Source organism: Bos taurus, chromosome X, assembly GCF_002263795.3.
Source record: "Bos taurus isolate L1 Dominette 01449 registration number 42190680 breed Hereford chromosome X, ARS-UCD2.0, whole genome shotgun sequence".
NCBI lineage: Eukaryota > Metazoa > Chordata > Mammalia > Artiodactyla > Bovidae > Bos > Bos taurus.
The window spans coordinates 123,556,744-123,578,340 of record NC_037357.1 but is presented as its reverse complement, the minus strand read 5'-3'; the positions used below and the strand labels follow the sequence as shown (position 1 = coordinate 123,578,340).

The 21,597-nt window shown below is 46.1% G+C and overlaps 1 protein-coding gene across 11 annotated transcripts in view; it reads right to left on the bottom strand.

Moving 5' to 3' along the window:
* SH3KBP1 (SH3 domain containing kinase binding protein 1) overlaps window positions 1–21,597 on the bottom strand; it is a 331,585-nt gene that overhangs the window by 23,465 nt on the left and 286,523 nt on the right. For all 11 annotated transcript variants that reach the window (NM_001128500.1, XM_059883336.1, XM_059883338.1 and 8 more), the window contains 1 exon segment: window positions 9,578–9,663. In NM_001128500.1, coding sequence (NP_001121972.1) covers window positions 9,578–9,663 — 86 coding nt within the window.

Genomic DNA, 21,597 nt, shown 5'->3' with positions numbered 1-21,597 from the left:
GGAAAAAGCTGTTTAATATAAAAAGACAACTGAGCAAATCACATATGAAAAGATCTCTGATACAGTTGTCAAAATTTCAGCTGATTTATGTGTTCAAGAACTTTCCTAATTTCTGATAACAGGAGTCATGGTAAGAATGAAGGGTGATATGTGGTTCTCTCTTACCGAACCACAGCTATACCAACTACCACTCTGAAAGAACCTGTTTTGTTTCAGCCACGTCACATCATTAGCTCTAAATTCTACAACAACCCTCTGAGGCAGGTGGGCATTAGTAACTAACCCTGTCATATAGAAGAGGAAAAAGGAGCTCAGAGTCTCTTAACCCAGATTGCGGAGCTAGGAATTCAAATCCAAGTGCCCTTATCTGAAAACCCACGGTCTATGTAACACACCACCACTTTCCTCAGTGGTTCTGTGGGATTATCTTGCCTCCATATAAGGGTTTTCTCTGGTACTCAAACTTATTTTGGATGACAAACATCCCACCTTTTACATTTTTCTGTAAGAATTTGGGTGAAAAAATCATAATGAGTATTTTAAAGGTGAATGAATTTTTAAACTTCATAAAAAGTTCTGCCTAAACTGTTATGCCCTTAATTCTTAATGATTTAAATTTCCAGATGGCCAGCAAATCTCTTATAAGCAAAAATCTTTAGGCCAAAGAAAACCCTGGATGAGAACTCAGAAAGGAGAAAATTGTCAATTCTGGGTTTAAGGAACTAACAGAACTAGAGGAAGTGAGGCAAAGAGACAAATGAAAGAACAAGCTATTTAATCTTACAGAGGATTCAGCGGTTACCAGCAGAGCAGTTTTCTCAACGTCCAGAAAACTCAGCTAAAATAAACAGATTGAGTCAGAAAAATAAGACTACAGGGCTGAACTGGGCCCCTTGAATCAGTTCCTCTAAGCCCCTGGTTTAAGGATAAAAAAAAACAAGCTCCTAAGAGGCTGACACCCTGCTGATGGCTCACTTCAGTGGGATGAGCCGCAGGCAGGCAGAGGGTGCATGTTCTTTGAACAGGGCATTTCTTCTTCAACAGTGGTTAGAGAAAGAGGAGTGGAGGGCAGTCAAAATAGCAAATTCTAATGCACATGTGAAAGAGTATCTCAATGTCCAGAATATGTACTCCAAAGCACATCAAGTGCCAAAATGATGCTGAAAGCAAAACTCGAGGAGGAAGTTCCTCCTGGCTGAAGCACTTGTTCTACTGTGCTGGGCAGAGCTGCTAGAAGGATTGGCAGGCCCCCATACTCCAGTCGTGGGCAAAGGCAGAGGACAGAGGTACTAAGTATTTTAAATGCCCTTACGATTCTGACATTCCATGAGTGATTTTTTTTAAAACAACTGGCAATTATATCTCTATAAAAAATTAAGCTAATTGTTCATTTCTGGGTGCTGAGTTTTTACCCCAGCTTCAATACCTGCCTCTGTCTGGGGCCTTTCATTTGCCCCCACCTGTTTCCTCCTCCTACACCGCATCTCTGCAGACCTGTGCTAGACCAGTAGTTTTCCAAGGTCACTCCCAAGAACTGGTATGCATTCGTAACAACAAAGTTATCTCCAAAGCACACGTCAAGTGCCAAGAAAAAGAAGGTCAACGTGGTGAGTCTCCCAGTAAGCCAAGTATGTTCAATTTTTAAATTGGAGATTATCTCCTACCAGATGATGGCATTTGTTTTTTAAAATGTGCTTCATTAGTCAAATAAAAATGAGCAGTCCTTCAAATTAAAAGGCTTTAGTGGGGGAACTGGGATAAATGAGTCTGTGAAATTCCAAAGATTGTAAACCACCTCGAGAGAAAGGACTCAGGCCTGGAGAGGTGGAGAGTGCCACGATAGGTCATTGGGAAGCTAAATAAAGATCTTCTGACTTGAAACTAGGGCTTGTTGTTCACTGACACCTCACCCTTAGCTTGTCACCACCAGATCCAATTCCCTTCAAATGGGCCCCCCAAGCTTACTCCACAAGAGCTCATCACTTTTGTCACTGAATGAACCAAAGGCAGTGGGAGGCAGAGTGGGCTGAGGTTCCCAGCCTACGCCTTCCCAAGAGTCCATGACTAGAAGGAGTTTGAGAACTCAGCTTTCCTCCTTCATAAAGCATTTGTCCAGAATGCTTTTAGTATGACAAAGGGGTACTTGAGCATGGTTTTCTGGCAAGTTGTGTATCCTTCTGGATATTTACAAGTCAAATGGAAGCCAGACAGGGCTCTGCCAGTCCATGAATCCACAGCCAGTGGGTGGAAGGGCCATCACAGGCCAAGTAAATGCCATGTGCAATCTGAGCGCTGACCGTCACTTGCTCCCTTCTTACCTGAACATTCAGTCGCAGCGCAGAGGCCTCAGTGGGCACACTGTGTATGTAACAGAGGTTACTATATTGTCTCTTTGCTGTGATATAGACTACTTTGAACCTATGGGGTATCCCTTTGCATTTATATTCTTAAAGCTGAAAATGGTCCCAGCATGTAGTGAAAGCAGAGGCGGTGAAGCAGCTGGGCTGAACGAAGAGTGCCAGGCCCTGTCCAGAGAGGGAGGGGAGGGCATAAAGCCCCGGCACACAGGTGGACTTCTGGGGCTGGCTACAAGTCCACACAGCAAGCGGACATTGTGACCCTCTTGCAGCCAAGACCCATCTGAAGGATGCTTGCTGCACACCCAAATGTTCCCCTCTCTCATCTGACCAGTCACTCACTCTTCCTTGGGGCAGGCTGATGGCTGTGGGTGGCTCGGGCAGGAGGGTACTGTTCGTTCTCTGTTTTAGAATAATTCACACTCCCAAATACCTTGCCCCTGGGAGGTTATGCACTGGTTATCATCGTCACCCCCACTTGGCTTTGTTTAACCTCCACCTGTGTCTCTAGAGTATTCACGAAGCTTTTCCTACTAGCACTGTGAATGTTTACTGCTTTCATGCTTATCAGATGTCACGAGGTCAAAGGAGTCTGTGGCACCCATCAAAGCACAAACCTAACAATGCGACAGACTGCCAAAGGCCAGGGTTGCCCTGTGAGGGGGCCAAGCTGGGGGAAGTGAGCACCTCAGTTTTGGTCTGGACTGATGTTTCTAACGGTGAAGATCTGGCAGTGGAACATCTGGGATCAGAGTTGTAGAAGTGCCGAGAAGGACAAGGCCTGCCATCAGCCTGTCTTCTCTAAGATTGGCTGTGAGTCCTAAGAATCTTAGATGTGAGGTCGGGAACCAGGGGAAGAGGTAATACAGGGGGTACCCAGACAGAGAGCCTTTTATGAGCCAAGGCTAAGTCCAGAAGCACGGCGTGGAAACCAAAACTGGTCAGAGGGACTGACTAGGTTCAAGACCCACCAATTAGAAGTTCAATCTGTTTCCCTTCCTTGGTATAAAGTGTTCGATCCTAAGTACAATCTCTTTTGCTTTTGTCGTCACACTTGCTTCCCAAATTATCCTGATATGACTTGAAGTTTAATCCTCACTGGTGTCCCCGGATAGGAGCAGAGCTCCGCACATGCAGACCCCACAGCCTCATGTGCAGAGTTGACGGTGACACAGCAGGTATCACATCTTCCTTTCCTCTGTACAGGTCATGCTGGCCACTGTCCTGATCCCAAAGGTCACGTCTGAAGGTCACTGGTAAAGGGACACTGCCTGTCAGAGTGAGCTGGGGCTCTTGAATAAGCTTAGAGATGTGGCTTGCTCACACACAAGTTCAGCCAGGAGACCTTCTGGAACACTCCAAATGTCACTTACGGGGTTCTCTAAGGCAGGCAGGATACAGTATATGTTGTCCTATTAAACCCGAGAAATTGCTCAATGACCTGAAATGCTGCAAGATCCAGTTACTGGACTGGGAGCTCCAAAGGGGGAAATTAAAAATATGAAGGGGAACAAAAAAGAACACAAAAATCAACAGCCCAAAGCTTGGGGACCTAACTCTTCCCCTAAGATCTGTCCAAGAAACCCAAAGAGATGGTTTCTTATGGTAAAAGGCAGAAATTTCAAGTAAGTTAAAATTTTCATCACTTGTTTACAGAGACTTGGGGTCACATTGACAAAAACTTTGTGTTACTGGTCACTATTAAACTGCTTTAAACTATATATAGTCTTCAGCTTTACCACACAAATTTCTAACTTAGCATTGATTAAATTTCATGTTTGTTGTCCTTTTATTTAATGTCCATTTAAACACTGGGTATTAAGTCTTTGGAGAGTAACTAGTCTCAAATATAACACTGTTGTGTATGAAAATTAAATGCAAATTATATTATTTTTTTATAGGGCAAGGAGAAAGAGAATGAGTGTCTTCTCAAAGGTCATGGCAACTTCCTTGGTCCATGTTTAGGTGAATAACTTAAATATATTTAATTTTTGGTATCTAAATGCACCAGGTGCCAAAAGCTCTGAAACCATTTTCACATGACGTTTTATAAAGAATCCCAAGAAGCAAGATGAGCTATTCCAGGACCACAAGGCTGCATTCAACTGAGGGGACACTGTCCTTGGCCCAGCTGTTCCCAACTCACCACCTGGCTTTCTCAACTGTGGCGCTACTGACCCTGGCACCAGATTGGTCTTTGCTGTGGGGGTTGCCCTGTGCATTGCAGAATGTTTAACAGCATCCCTGGTCTCCACCCACTAGATGCCAGTAGCATCCCACTCCCACCGTGTTGTAACAAGCAAAACTGTCTCCAGACATTGCCAAATGTCTCCTGGGGAGAATGGCTGAGAACTGCTGATACAGACCAACTTCGTACACAGGAAAATTTGGGCTCTATGGGTCAGGGGGAACTAGGTTCAAATCCAAATCTGCTATTTACCAGGCAGTTAACCTTTCCCAAGTCACTTGACTTTCTTTAGTCCCTGTCCCTTCCTTGTAAAACAAGACATTACACCTCCCTCACAGGGTTGATGATGATGAAAAATATATAAAATATACCAAGCATTTAGTAGGTACCCAGCGACTATTAACTCCTTTTCTCCTCTCCTTTGCTCACTCCCATTGCTATGAGTTCACCACTATAATCTCAGGATGACAGCAGAGGGAGATGAAGAGAGCGAGCATACACTCTTCATTGCCCTGGAGGAATGATTCTAATACCAGGACGTTATACACACAGCTATTTTACTTGGAAGAAACTATCACAAATTGTACCTCAAAGAAGAATCAAAAAGATTATAAAGGCATGTTCTACTATAAAAGATTCTGAGAAAGCACTCCTAGGCTTTCCAAACACTTTGTGACGATTCTATCACATACCTGTATTTATGCCAATGCCCGAGTGGGCCCCAATTTAAGAAAACTGTGGGTCTGCTGAAAAAATACAGGGGGAATCAGCTTCCTCAAGGGAACAGGGGATGACGTCCATGTAAAGAGGCCAAAGTGGGAAAAGTATGATGAGATTTGAATAGAATGGAAAACAAGAGTCAAAACAAAGAAGTCAAGCAACTGAAGAGGAATGAGAAAGGCTTTTTTTGAAGTCAGTTAATTGCAACTAGATGGCTTAGTTCCCAGGCTGCTTCACACCTGGAGGCCCGTTGCTATGTGCTTTAGTGGGAGAGGAACAGAAAATCTCCGTAGCATTGAAGTGTAACAAGAAATCCCACCATGCCATGGGAACTACAACATACTGCATAATAAAAGTAAATGTTATGGCACTTGACTTTGCGGCCTATAATCTCCCACTCAATCGGAACAGAGATTCTTCCATCAGCAAGAGAAAACTGGACAATTTAATTTTCCTTTCTATTCATGCACAGGCCTGTTTGGAGCTCATCCATGTATTCCTATTATGCTACTTGAAATATGGCCACATAGTTTGATACAAACAATATCTCAAACTGACATCAGCAAGTCAGCTTTGGACCAACTGATTTCATTCCCAATTATCTTGGGCAGACAGATGCTGGTAGCTGCCCACACGAGACCTGAAAAAGCCACCTTCTCTAATTTAATATTATAATAATTTAAAATTATAGCTTTATTAAGAGGAAACACAGATTCATTTATAGCTACCAACAATGATTTCTAATGGGTTTTAAGGCTGTATTCTGTGATTTCACTGCGGCCCACATTTGGACAGCTTCAATTGTCTGAATCACTAACAAAACATTCTGGTACAGATAATTTCCTTCTTGATTCAAAGCAATGAACAGATGCTACAAAAGCAGATATACAAAAGCAGCCCGGAAGAGACCCAGCCCCTCGGCAATGTCCTAATCTTGACAGACCCACCTGCAAAGAACGTTTCTGGATTTGGACCTAAGACACTGCTTAAAATCCTCTCCTCCATTGGCCCTGGTGATGCTGTAAGAGCCCACTTTTCCCTTAGGTGTGGGCTTTGCACCAGGTTTAGTCCTCAGTTCTAGGTCCTTCTTTGTCTTTTCTCATGGTAAGGATTTTACTTATTTTCCTGACTATCACTTTTAAGCAAACAACATGAAAAATTAGCATCTCTGCCTTTCAGCAGCTCATCAAGTGATTTTACATAATTCTGGAAGACAAGGTGAAGAAGCTGAGAGAGACAGTAGTAGTCTTTACAGAGAAAGCAAGTTGAAGCTCAGAGAGTTGGTGTAAATTACAGAAGGTCACCAAGCCAGGAAGCAGCACAATCAACACTCAATCCCAGGTCCTCAGGTGCCCAGCCCTGCCTTCTCATCTCCTGGAAGGTTCTAATCTCCACTGCAATCCCTGCCCACCTCTCTGGCCTCAGCCTCCACCTTCAATCCACATGGAGCACCGATGCGGGATGTCTGACCACATCTCAATGTCAACATGCTTAAATTCATCATGTTTACCCCAAACCAGTTTCTCCTCTGGATATGTTTATTTCAATCCAAGTCACTCCCCCACCTCAGTCAGTCCCCCAACCCTAAAAACCCTCAGAGCTAATAAATCAGTCTCTCCTCCTCCCCACTTCCAAATCTGATCTGCTCTTGAGGACCAATGATCATTCTCTCTCATTGCTGCTCTACAACTATCCCCCTTCTTTCCAATCCTCCTGTGAGCAGCTGGCCTCTGGCTCTCTCTCACTACCTCTCAGGTGAACTATCAACAAACCTGACTCCCTGACACCCATCTACCCTTCATCTGATGGGTTCCACAAAGCTCCACCAGTTATTATCTCAATTTTTAGACTTGATCATGTCACTTCAGTGTCAACCACCCATGGCTCCCACTGCCTATAGAAAAAATGACAAATCCATCCCTCCCAAATTCAGAGCAGCCCTGACTTCCATTTCTGGGTTAGCACCTTGCTCTGTGCCAGGCTGACCAATGCCCAGGATCAGCACTCCCCATGTGACTTTCCTGCCTGCTTCTGCCTTGACGGAAGCGAATTTAACTTCCAGATTCAGGTCAGTCTGTCCCACTTTGCAGAGCCTGCCCTGACATCCTGGACATCATGGAGCAGCTCCAACTCTGATCAGTATTACTTTCTAACACTTAGTTAGCATAGTCAGTGTGACACTTCCCATTTGCTGTCTTGGGGGCCACAACAGACCCAAAGCCCCTGGAAAGTGGGGCCTGTGTACAAGGACCCTGGCATCTGTTGAAATCTTGCACTTGAAGAGTAGATACTCAAGTATTTAGTGGTTGTTGACAAGGCTGCCAATCATTATTTCTGGCAATGCAAATAATATATACATTAAATTATTAGCTTGAGGAATTAGTCTTCTGGGATTAATGTCTTCTTGGAAAAATGAGAGTGAACCAAACATCAGCATCTCTTTCTGGGCTCCCTGATCCATACACAGTATGAAAAGCTTGCATAGGCCAAGCCCCCTCTATCAACGCCCCAGTATTTCCGAACTACATCATCAGACTGAAAATCCTAGGATTCTTATTTTTGCGACAGCCACCTTAGCCATCTCCAGACCCAAAGGAAACAAGGCTTAAAGGCCAATGCCCTTCACAGCAGGGCATAGCCCTGTGCATCCTGGATGTGGGTAACACCTCCTTTCCTGGGGGCTCCCCATGGGACCCTCACTGCCACTTTGCCAATGGGCCAGCCGGCCTTAGCATGGGGCCCAAAGGCTGAACCATAGCAGTGAAACCAGGACTTAATCACGCTCATTCTGATGATTCCTTCTCGTTCACAGCCAATGGCCGCTCTGCTCTTTTCTGCCCTTTAACCAGGTCCAAAGCTGTAGCAGGCCAGTGTTGCTATTATTGTTGCATCAGCCCAAGCTGTCAAAAGCTCCTGGTCACACTTCCTGACCAGGCTTCTCAAAGGCTATGAGAGGATGTAAAAGAGTTTCTGAAACCAGGGCAAGTACTTGTGGTGTTTATGGTCACAACAACGTATCGTACTCCCAGGCTGTCATAAGACCGGACCAGACTGCAGGTCAGCAGTTGCAAAGATGCAACTCGATTAGTAGGTTCAGAATAAAACAGCACCCCAAAAAGAGTAACCCCAGGTGATGAGACTGCTCATGATAGGCGCCCCAGTACCTCTTACAAGGCCTGCTAACTGTCAGCCATTTGTTTCTAAATTGAGCAGCCGATGCAAATCATGCTAGAACCTTCCACTTCAAATCAACCCCTGATAGTGGTTGCCAGAGCTTAGGGAAGGGAAGCGGGGCGGGAGATGTGCTTAGTATTAATAGTTATAAAAAGGCCACAATGAGGGATCCTAGCGGTGATAGAAACGTTCTGCATCTTGACTCTGGTGGTGGATATACAAACCTACACGTGTGACCTAAGCGCAGAGAACTAAACACACACGAGCACTGCTACAACTGAAGAGCCCCATGGGCTGTATCGATGTCAATATCCCGCTGTGACCGTGCACTCTAGTTTCATAAGATGTCACCACTGGAAGACACTGGGCAAAGGGTATGTGGATCTCTCTTCATTGTTTCTTATAATTGTGTGTGAACCTCTATTTCAAAATAAAAAATTTCACTTATAAAAGGCTAATTCCAAAATGTATCCTTCTGGCCATTATGGATACAAATAAAGATGTAAAGATGAAACTAATGTAGTCCCTGAACCCAGACTTCTTCAAAGGGCTATCACCCAAACAGCATGCACTTGACTGCACTCCACCCACGCACACCCCCGCTTCAAGCCCTCGGACTTGTCTACCCACAGGCTCCAGGTACCTTCCCATTTGCCACATGGTGGGATCTTGACCTTAGGAAAACTCATGTTCCAAACTAAGTGGCAATTACTCCACCAAAGCTCATTTTTAACACAAAGTAAAAACACTTAGTGCTGTGTCTACAGTGAATTCTGCCACACGGCATGTCCACCCATTCACCTTTTTACACTAAATACATAAATCGCTGGAAAATATGAATATAAATGCTAATGTCCACTTCTCCAAAAGGTTTATCCATCATTTCTTTTCATTAGACCTCGCAAGGAATTTCTCCGAAGGTCAGGGAGAGTAAAAATCCCAGGCATTCTGCTTTAATGTGGAAACCATCCTCACATCCCTTCCTTAGAAAACTGCAACATCAAAACTGACCAAGGGCTGTTAGCTTCACATTTAAATGGTTGAGTTAGCTGACAGCAGGCCACTGGAAGGGGCAAACCACGCTCTGCAGCTCCTTTCAAGTTTTGCAAAGAGAACGAAGAATGCTCTCCTTACTCACCAATGTCATTGCTGCGATCTGAGAGGTCCTTGTCCAGCATGCCAGGTATCGAGCTGCCCACCAAGTCGATCTTGGCACCGTCACCCCTACATTAAAGACACAAGTCTTTTAATAATCATTTTGTCAGCTTTCTTGCACACAATTTAAGGGGTATGCTGCGCCTGGGGTGGGTCGCACTGTTTCCTGGGAGGGGAACAATGGGAGCCGACAAGCTGTCCAACCACGTGGGCCTTGGTGCAAACCAGCCGATACACTGAAAGCCCTCCTCTCCCACACACATTTTCAAAGATGGCTATTTTAATAACGAATGTTCAGCAAGGCACCTTCAGCCACAAATCCTCCTGCTGGCCCACAGGGTGCGACGCAGGGCCCGCTCCTGCCCCATGGCCAAATAAGCACCAGCGAACGATAACCGGGAGCTTCCCTTTTAAGGAGACAGGAATTTAGCCAGTGCCACTTGTCAAAGGTCGGCTACTTTTAACCTTGAGAAAAAGGGTTTCTGGCCTGGAGCTGAGGCATCAGCCAGGCTGTTGACAGGCACAAGGTGTCAAGTTGAGATCTGGCAGCCTGATGGCTGGCGCTAGGGTGGGGGCCCGTAAAATGAGACAGCTGTTGGGTGGGTGCCCCCAGGCCCGTTGGGACACAAGAGACTTTCCTCTATATGTGGGCTAGGAGCAGCCCGTTGGGAGGATGTGGACAGGCCTCCAAGATGATGAGAGAAACAGGCCACTCATGCACAGGCAGAAGATTCCTCCAAGTCCCCCCAAAATGGGCAGTTCTGGGGACCCTTTCAGGGACATGAGCCACAAACTAGATTATCCAAGGTCTGTGATGGCAAGTGAAACAGGCAGATCTTTGCTCTTAAAGCAAGAGACTTTGGTCACAACCCCTGTGGTCACCATGTAGCCAAACTACACAGGTAACAGGTTCACTCCAGGAGCATTTGTCAAATACCCACCACACTGATGGCTATTGAGTAATGAGAGATACTTGGTAATGAGAGGGCCAAGCCAGGTGGCACCCACTCTGGGGGGGTGTTTCATGGTCTAAATGGGGGAAAGAGACAGACAGAGAGCCCCAAGCACACATGGCATAGGCTGAGTAAGATACAGGGGCATCTCAGTCTTCAGGGAATCAAGAACTGGGTCAGGACAGATACCTGTGGGCAGGCCATAGGCACACAGAGAAGGTGGCCTTATAGTTGGGCCTTGGAGGAAAAGGGAGAAAGGACATGACAGAGCAAGGGCCCAAGGCATCTGGGAGGGAGGCATCTGGCCAGGGAGTCTCAGGGCTGAAGTCTGAGGTCCCCAGAGAGCAGTGAAAGGACAAAGGTTGGCAAAGGTCAGTTGGCAAAGGTCAATGGTGCTGGGCTGAGTTCCATGGGGTTTGGTGTGTCCTGGAGGCAATGGGGATAGAAGAAAGCTGAAGCTGGCAACCCATGAACCTGGAGGTAAGAGGCAGACTTCTGGGTTCCTCACTCAAGAAGAGGTGATGCGGGTGGCATTCAGTGTGACACGCATATCCTTGTGACAGTGGAGAAGGCCCAGGAGAAAGAGGTCAGCTTCCCTCAGCTCCCAGATGAACAAGACTGACTCTCAACCTCAAGAGCCCTTGCCAGAAGATGAGCAGAGGTGAGAACTCCACGGGACCAGGGCTAGGCTAGATGGCTTGGTCCCCACCAAGAGGAAAGACAACTTGAGGACTGTGTGAGAGCAGGAGACTGCCTCGCCTCAACCCTCAAGGTTGTGGGACCCCTGGGCCGAGTTTCCACAGGTAACCCCCCCCACACACACACATCCCCTGGCTACTGAAGCCCAGGTCCCACAAGCACACTCGCCTGGACAGACGCTGAGCCAACTGGAGTGGCAGGATTGAGGACTTTTATTTCAAAACACTTTACTGGCAGGGCTCCTGCATCTGCTAATTTGAATGTGACCTTCTGAATGAAATGTTTTAGAAATACATTTCTTCTCTTAGTAAGAAAGCACTTTCATTTTTAAAAATTCTTGAGGGTTCTTAATCTTGTTACTTGGTAGCTATGGAGCTGGAATGATTTGGGGCTGTCATCTTCCCGATTCCCGGACTAAACTCAAGTCGTGCTCACAGCCAGCCAACTCTGTCCTTTGGGAACACACCAAGGACTAAAACTTACGAGAACACATGTTCTGTCCGGGGAAAGACGTCACTCAGGCAAGGAAGGTCCAGTTAATTCCACTAGCCTTTTTTTCTTTTGGCCAAAGGGGAAGATGATTGGAGGTGACACTGCAGAGACGGTCAGGGCAAAGGTGGGGGTATTGGAGGTGCAGGTGGAGGGAGGAACTTTGTACATCAGTGAACCACGTGTATGTCAGAACAACTCAGCTGTTTCTGAACACGTGGCTTATTCGTGCATTTTGGGAACTGTGAATCTTGTAGCTACCATTTCCCTCTTTGGTCTGACACATGGAAGCTTCCAGTCCAACATGAGCCTCTCCCGAGGGGCCGTGGAACACTCTATGTGCATTACTGTGCTCATCTGATCTTGGGCTGTATTATCTGCCCTTATTTCCACTTTACTGTCACCCTTTTAACTATTTTATTCTTTTATATGCATTTTCGAAAGTTACCTCCAAGCCTTTTGGGACCAGGGCAGGGTAAAAAGTAGTAATTTTTCAGAATGGGGTATATATTCATAGCATTTGAAACATTCATCTGGGGGTCTATGCTAAAGAGATAGTCTGAAATACACAAATGGGTTCTGTGGATCAAGATGTTTCTCACAGCATTATCTATAAAATAGGAAAACTGAAAAGAACTGGAATTTCTCATAAATAGGGGAACAGTTGAAAAACTATGATATTTGATGGACTTTGATATAACCATTAAAACGATATGTATTAAGTAGTTCATGACAACAGGGACAAATGCTTATGTTACAATGTCAACTAAAAAACACGAGTTAAAATTGACATACACCTTACTTCACAGCCACCCACATGCCCTTCTGATATATTAGGAAGAGGGATTTTTTATTTTAAGGCTAGAAGAACATGTATTTAGAATGGCTATTCCTGGGGATTCTGATGGGTGATTTCTAGCACCAGCCCAGCACCTAGTACATGGCAGGAACTCAAAAATACTTGTGGAATGAATGAACATTTGCCTTTTTTTCATGAAATGGGAATGCATTATGTATTTATAAGAATCACACTTTTCCCCAAAAGACATAAAGTTGTACAACATTCAGTATGATCACACCTATGTAAAAGCGATAGAAAACAAACCGAGTCATACATAGGAAAAAGATGGGCAAGAAACAGTTTGAAATGTTAATAGCAGTTGTCTCCAGGATAAGCCTATAGGTGAATTTTTCCTTCCTTTGAAAGTTCACTCTTTTTTTTTTTTAAAGTTCACTTTCAATAAAAGATGCATACAATTCAGGCAGCTTCTGTTCACTCCCATTTCTCCCCAGTAGTATCATCTAGGTAAAAGACAAGACTGCCTGGCCCCTACCTACAAACTCTCCTTTAAGGATCTCCGGGATCCAGGGGCCTCTGTGATCCCCTGTGACCACACCTGGAACTCACCTGGGAACCAGCTGTGGCAGGGGTGGGTGGGTAGTAGAGTTAGAAAGCCTCCACTGACAGGGCCAGGTGATGAGACGCGTCCGCCCAAAGAAATAGGAAACAGCGCCCGTGAATGACCCCTCCCCAGATTCTAAAGTGCCTGCCATATTCTGACAGGAAGGAGACTGGGACACCGCCATCTCTAAATGAGCTCTGATCCCTCATGCTAAGAGCAGACACAGGCTTTCAGCTGAAATTATCTTCTACACAGGGCCAGAAGCAAGCCTATTTTGAAAACACAGTAGGTGCAGTTTAAAAAAGGTGCTGATCCTTCCAAGTAGGGAAGCTGCAGCTGGTGTTTTGACAGTGTTCAGACTGTGGGTGTGGAAGCGTTTTACAATGTCTATTTGTAAATGCCTTTCACTGTATTTATAGATGCTTACAACAAAGCTAATGAATTTCAGTTCTGAAAAATAGCAGAATTTCTGAAATTCTCCAAAGCACATGTTTGGAGCGGCTGACACCCAATGAGGCTGCAGCCCTCCATGGTCCCCGTTCTCCTCCAGTCTGCCCAACACATGGGCACCATTTTGGCAAAAAGGATGTTACTAAATTCAACAAAAGAGGAAAGAGCTCATCCTTTTGTAGTTTACTAGCTCCCGTGAGGATTATTTTTTATGGTGAGTTTCTATGCCCATGGCTGTTAAATAAAAGGAGAAAATAGAAGAAAGCAGGCATATCCCCACATAGCCAACAATGTTGGAATGTGACCCTCACTCAACTCTGATTTTTAAACCAAAATAATGTTATTTTTCTTGTATTTCTTCAGCGGATTTGATTATGGACACTTAAAACACGTGACTTGGGTAGGCAACTAGCAACCAAGAGTCTCCATGCTTTGCTGGCCAGGGACCTGAAATCGCAGGGAATGGGCTGACCAGCCCAAGGACATCCGGCAGGATTAAGTGTAACCCACAATCCCAGAGAACTAACAGCAGTACCACACTTGAGTGGCTGCCTACCATGAACCTGGCATGAAGATGAGATCCTTCCATGTAAGATTCAACTGCCCCAACTGTCCCTTGAAGAATCTCCTCTGTGTGGCAGACAGAGAGCTGCACCACCCAGAGCCCCATTCTGTGAAGTGGGTCCCCCCGCCTCCCCACTGCTAGGAGAGGTGCCGGCCCCTCCAGGGACCACCTCAGCTGCAGGGAGCCTCCTTTGGCCTTTCGAGGGTAGCCCACGCTTCATGGTATAAAAGTCTCAGCCATTTCAGAGGGAGTTTTGGGGGAGAATGGATACATGTATACGTATGGCTGAGTCCCTTTGCTTTTCACCTGAAACTCACAACATTGTTAGTCGCCTAGACCCTAATACAAAATGCTTCTGTTGTTAAAAAATTAACTTAAAAAAAAGTCTCGGTCATTTCAACTGAACATCAACAAGTCAGAGGGGTTGTTTTAGTCCCAGAGCTCCATGGACTTGGCCGAAGCTTTGGTAAGGCAGCATCACAACTTTTCTCCCTCTGCCCAACATGGCTTCCTTCTCTCTCCCCACAGGCACTGACCCCTACACGTATCTTGCATTCTAAACACTGCCACAGAGGCTGCTTTCCAGAGAAGCCCACCTGGGCGGCCCTTCTTTTCATTATATAGAGCAGGAAACTCAGGTTCAGTGAGAGGAAGCCACTTGCCGACAAAAGGTTATAAAACTAGCAGAGTGGTGGCATCTGGATTTGAACCTACTAACTCTGACTCTGGAGCGCAAGCTCTTGACTACTTCTCAGAGCTGCCTCACTCAGCCTGCTGGTCCTGGAGACTATGTGGCAGGGTGGAGGCCTGGCCACCTGTGTCACTGCAGCTCACTGCTGGCTGGGGACATTGCCTTTGCTCCCCGAGATAAAAAGTGCTAATAATAAACAAAAATCACATACCTGAACCCAGAGGGGCCTGCTCTTCCCCCTCAGATCCGAGACGTGAGACGGGGCACATGAACAGTTGGAAATGTGGAAGACGCACCATGCGCATCCCCTGAGAACATGAGCTCAGCCAGTGGCCTGGCCCAATTTAGCCCAAGTTGGGACAGTTAAGCCAAGACACGTGGCCTGGAAAAGATGCTGAAGTGCACAGGAGGCCGAGGCAAGGAAACAAGTATGATAAATAAATGAATGAACAGCAGCACTAACAGCAGCAGCTAAAATCCACCCAAAGACCCCACAACCCTTCTAGAGGAGAGTGGGGATGAAGGGAAACAGTGAGTCTACTTATTCCTACCAAGCAAAAGACTCCAAGTCCAGACGATGAATCTTTTTGTCAGTCTCCCCTCTGGACCCTCAGCAGGATCTATTACTATCATGTAAATGCTTGTTTTTTTTTTTTTTTTTTTTTTTTTTAATGCTTGGGTTTTAACTGTCTAAAAATTGTTACAGGGGGAAAAAAAGCTGGGGAAGAATGGAAAGAAAAAAGAACCAGAAAATCCTTGTCCCTTGTTCTCAGAAAATCACTGAGGGGCACCTTCAATCTTTGATTTTCCCCCCAGCTTTCATCCTGCCTGGGTTGTTGTTCAGTTGCTCAGTCATGCCCGACTCTTTGCGACCCCATGGACTGCAGCGTGTTAGACTTCCCTGTCCTTCACTGTCTCTCGGAGTTTGCTCAAACTCATGTCCATTGAGTCAGTGATGGATCCTGCCTGGGAGTCTAGCCACTTACAGGGATGACAGATGGCAGATGGGAAGTTGCTAGAGAAACAACTGCAGATTCTCTCTCTTCTCTCTTGCTCCAACCCCGCAACCTTGTTTTATCAGCCCCTTCTGATGCAAAATCACCCTATCTTACTCCTCACCTCCTTCATCTTGGTCCAATTATGCACTGAGGATGCGAGGTCAGAGGAAGTGAATGCTCTCCCCTGCTTTCCAGGCTGCCTTATTATAACATCTCAGACTTAGGCTCTGATTATGAAAACTGAGTAGAGATTACCCAGCTCAAGCCCCCATTTTCTTATGGACAAGGGAGCTGTGCTCCAAGGCCGGGAGCTATGAGCCCAAGATCATGCAGTTAATTGATGGCCACATTGAAACTCGATAGAAGCTTCTTAACACCCAGCCCTATCTTTGCCCACCACCCTTGGGGCAGTGATAATCAAAATGCACATGTTTGATGCTTCTAGAGCTATTTCTCTCACAAAAAAAGCAGTGATAATGGCCCTTCCTGGGCCCATCCTGCCTGGGGAGGTTGAATCTTTCCTTCAGAAAAGGACAAAATGGTGGCAGCAGTGAGGCCAGGGGTGCAGGAAGTGGGGACCAGAGTGGTTTTCCTGTCAGCTCTCCCCTTGCACCGTGTCCCTGTTTGGATGAGCACAGAGAGGCTTGGCTATTTATAGTTGGTGAAGACACTTTGGAAGATGATTGCAAACTGCCCGCTCAATTCTCCCCCACATTTCTGTTCTCTGTGCAGACTCTGCAAGTGTGTGTGGAAACAGGCCTCCGTCCAGAGCCCATCCAGGGCATGACGAGCCCCATATCCCCTGAGGCCAAAGAACAATGACACCCACAGCCCTCATCTGCAGACCCACAGCCGGGTATCTCAGAGGGGCAAGGGGCTTTTCAGATGCCTGGAGGAGGGAGTTCTCATCATCAAGCAACTCTGAGAAGAGTCTGGGGGTGGGTGTCACTTGGAGGAAGAGTGTTCAAAGAAACAGCCCATGGGAAAAGCATCACAGGAACCACGTAGTACTGTGCCCATGCAGGGTGCCACTATCTGCTGCTGATTCCTTGCCTGTCTCTGGCCATCACTGGCAGGAAAATCAATGTGGCTCAGTCTGAACTAAGGCTAAACCACACTACTGCCGGATCTTGCTGCAGGGAATAAAATTCATTCTTTGTGAGGGTAGAAAGATGTATGGAGAGAGTTATACATACAAATGAAATGAGGCCAGCAAATACTGCACAGACATTTCTACACGATGACCAGGTGTTTCTCTAGTATCCTGTAGGATTCTTGTGCTCCATACATCACCCGCCCTCCCTCGGGCCCCAGCCTTCCCTCTGCTTCTACTCCCTGGAGACCCCTTGTTGTGCAGTTTTGAGGGTGTCCCTATTTCCCCATTCCCTCAGGGCTACCAAGCCTGATCTGCTTATCACCATATGGCAACCCCTCTCCCAGTAAGGTTACCCACTGAGCTCTCTCAGCGAGGAAAAAAGATAGACTGAGGGCCTCACAACCACTAGCTGAGGAGCCAGGTGCCCTGGGGGTAGTGATGGAAATGGAGACTCAGGAGGTGCCTACCGTACTCAAAGCCACAGGGTAAAGAAGCAGAGGGGTGGACTTCTGACCCTGGTGGGGCTGGCTCCAAAGCCCAGGGAGCAATGGGTGAGCAAGAAGGTCTGGCCTGGTTACGAGAGTTAACTGCCACCCAGAAGGCCTGGTCAAGGGGAGGCACTTGATACATTTCTGAAATGAATGAATGACACACACACATTCCTCTCTTATCACTGAGTTCATGTCTAGCACCCATTTTTCATCTTTTCTCCATAGCTGAGTTTCTCACAAGACAAGTCTACATGTGCTCGGTTGCCCACCTGTTATTTCTTCAACTCAACCTGAGTTAGTACAGAATCAGCTTGACTGGGATCACCAAGGGCCAACTAGTGACCAAAGACCACGAGTGCCTTTCAGTCTCCCTGGCTCTCACTTTGGTGGCAGTTTTCATAGTGGGTGTGGGAAACCAATGGCAGCAGCAGCCCCAGGAGCTTGCTAGACATTCAAATTCTCAGGCCTGAACCCAGATCTCCTAAATTAGAAGCTTGGGGAGCAGCGACCTGCATTTTAACAAGCCTGCAGGTGATGGAGACACACATTCAAGTGTGAGACCCACTGGCCTGTAGCCAGTTCACCCTCCCTTCTCCTAGCTTCCATGGCCACACCGCCCACCCACCCTTTCCCACGGCTCCTCATCCTTCCTCCACCCTATAAGTAACAATTTTCCCCACTGCTGTCTGTACCCACTGCTCCTATTCTCTGTAATCTCCTGGAGTGATTATAGCCATTTCATGCCTGTAACTACCATCTACGAGCCAGTGACACCTACCTCTGTAATTTCTAGCCAAGATCTCTCCTGAATTCTCCAAAGACATATCTTGGTCCTGACTTGTAGAGAAGAAGGGAAACACTCAAGCATCACATGCCGTATCCCTAGGAATCTCTGAAAAGACGTTTAGAATACTCAAGCAATCCAAACTCAAAATGGTGGCCTGGCCACCTGGGTGCACATTCTACATGCCTGCTTAGGGAACGTTTGGGTACACTCTGGCTCCCTTTCTTTCCCTCTTTTTTTAAAAAATTAAATGATTGATTATCTTAGAGCTAATAAGAGCAAAGGTCTTTTTTTTTTTTTTTTAATGCTTTCTTTTGGTGGGTGCAGGGACCACACAAGTCATAGAACCACTAGACCAGTTTACTTTGGGCTAATTTGTATCCCAAGGGGCTTGAAGCAGCCTGGATGCCTGCATAAATCTAAAGAAAAATTAATTTCTGTGTGGGCAAGTTGGTCTCCAGAGAGACATCTGCCCTTCCCTAAGTACTTAGTGGATATTTGGCATATAAATGTTTACTTAATCTTTGCCTCAAGCTAAAATGTCTCAGGACTCAACAGTCACTAATCTCCCGGGGTTTCTCTGATATTCAGAGATCCCTCTTCATTATGAGGGAAAAATGTACAACTCCACGGTCCCTCACACCTGTTCCCTGTTCCAGGAGACTCCACACAGCCTTCAGCCTTCCATGAGAAAGGCACCTGGTGTATTTAAGACCATTTCCAAGAAGCACAGGTCTGGGAAACCACCAGGCCTCATGCCCACAGCCTGGTATCCAAGACCTGACTGCCAGTATTCTCACTCAGATTCCTCCTCTGACACAGGCTTCCACATCTGAAGCCAGGGGACAGTGCCTTTTGCGGTGCTTGAGCCACAGTAACCAACTCCAGCCACCTAAAAACTTCTTGACTTAATGGCCTGCTACCACTCTGACTACTGAAACTTTCTCATGACTGACTGTCATCAACTCCCAGAATGCACTGACATCCACCTCGGAGGATACTGGCTTTGAGAACATCAGCCTCATCTCACTTCAGCTCTTGCCATCTTCCTGAGCCTGTGACAGCCATATAGGCAATCCATTCCCCTCCTCCTTCCCCTGGTCCCTTCAGCACTTACAACCTTCATTCACCCTCAGCCACCCACATTCAGGGCCCTTCCCTCTGTGGATATGTCCATCTTCAGACCCCCTCCACCTCTGAAGTTGTGAACACCAATCTCCTCTTTCTGACCAGCATCTCTAGTACCTCTGATCATCAACTTTCTCCACTTCCAGCTCCCACTCCATCCCTGCTCATCTCACAGACTCCTACTTCTTTTGGCTTTACTTCTTTTCCCTCCATCCCAGAGCCCCTATCACTCAAGTTCCGTCCCCCCAGCCCCCCATTCCCTATGCTGCCCCAGACAACCAGCATAGCTCCCTGGCAACGCAGACTAAAGGTCTTACTCCCACTTGCCTGTTCTTTGGGAAGAAAATGATGGGTTATTACAACTTGGGGTGTCCATGTTTGGGAAGATTAACAAAGCTGTTCTGGTCTATCCAGCCTGCATCTACCTCTTTCCCTCTGGGGTTTATTTTCTTTTGAAGGCACACACCTGCTCTGCTGCTCAGGTTCTGGCTCACTGCCTCCCACTGCAACAGACTCCTAGAGCTCAGGACAGCCTGCTTCTTTCCAGCTTTTCCTTGGATTTTCCTTTTTTTTTTTTTCCTTTTGGTCCCTTCTCTCAAGTTCAAGACCTCTTCTCATGGGGGTTTCTGACCCTATCTTTATTAAATCGACACTACACATTGTGAGATGTACAACATCACATGTTCATTTGTGTGTATACAACACACATACAAAAAGGTTTAGGTATACTCTGTCATTTGAAATACCTTGATGATCAAATATCAAAAAAGTAAGTAGGCTCTTTTCAAGTATGAAGATAGATGTAGGCAGAAGGCTCTTTGGATGACTGCCTTAGTTACATGGTGGGCTGGATGAGACTAGCAGACACTGTTTTCACGCTGTGAGATAATAACTGACACATCCCCAAAGCACAGACTTCCAAACAAAGAGGCACTTAGGACCCAGGGGGATCTCCTGTCATCATTCGATTTGTAAATTAACTCTGTTATTGACTTTTTTTGAAACAGTCTCTTTTTTCTGTTACATTTCTACCTACATTTACTGTTTAGAAGTATGTTAATGGAAGGCTGCTACTTGCTCAGACGGACTCCAAATCACGCTGGTGTCCCAGTTCCCTTAGATAAGATTCCTGAAGCCCGTGATCTGGTACACAGACGTCCTTCAATCCATTCCTGTTAAGTGAATGCATCTAAAGACGACTCCAATACAGTATACTAACGCATATATATGGAATTTAGAAAGATGGTAACAATAACCCAGTGTAAGAGACAGCAAAAGAGACACTGATGTATAGAACAGTCTTATGGACTCTGTGGGAGAGGGAGAGGGTGGGGAGATTTGGGAGAATGGCATTGAACCATGTAAAATATCATGTATGAAACGAGTTGCCAGTCCAGGTTCAATGCACGATACTGGATGCTTGGGGCTAGTGCACTGGGACAACCCAGAGGGATGGTATGGGGAGGGAGAAGGGAGGAGGGTTCAGGATGGGGAACACATGTATACCTGTGGCAGATTCATTTTGATATTTGGCAAAACTAATACAATTTTGTAAAGTTTAAAAATAAAATAAAATTGTAGTTGGGAAAAAAAATTTAAAAAAAAAATAAAGACGACTCCTTTCTTACCGAACTTATATATTCCTTTTTCTAAAAGGTGCTAGTTCCTGTTTAAATAGAAGGAAATTGATCTCTTCTGGAAGCCACATTTGGCGGCGAGCTTTCTGGCAGGTGAGAAGAAGCTAAGCCCAGACACTGCAGCTGGAGTGGCAGGCAACGCCTCATGTCTCACTTCAGTAAGAACAGCAAATGGTGATTGTGCATCCATGTGTTCACCCAGCCGTCCATCCATCCGCCCGTCCACCCATCCCGTCAGGTAAATCCCGGCGAGGATTTGGGTTTGCACAGCAGACAATACCCCTTCTCTGGAGGACCACCAACACAAAACTACTTGACATGAACATCCCTGAGTCAACTCATTTGGCAGAGCAAAACAAGTTCATAAACCAGTATGGGTTGGTTGTCTAACATAAGTGCTTAGCAAAAAATATGAAGCGTGTGAGATACTGAGAAACAGTGAGCCTTTCTTCAATCTTCTTAAATTTTGTTATGTTGAAATCCATGGCATGCAAGGTGACCTGGAACATCAGACATGACTGCTAGAGAGCTTGTACAGGAAAGCCAAAGTGAACAAAATGAAAGCACTGGCACCTCCCCCCCTTTTCGGAACCAGGGCATTCAACAAGTGTATTAAATG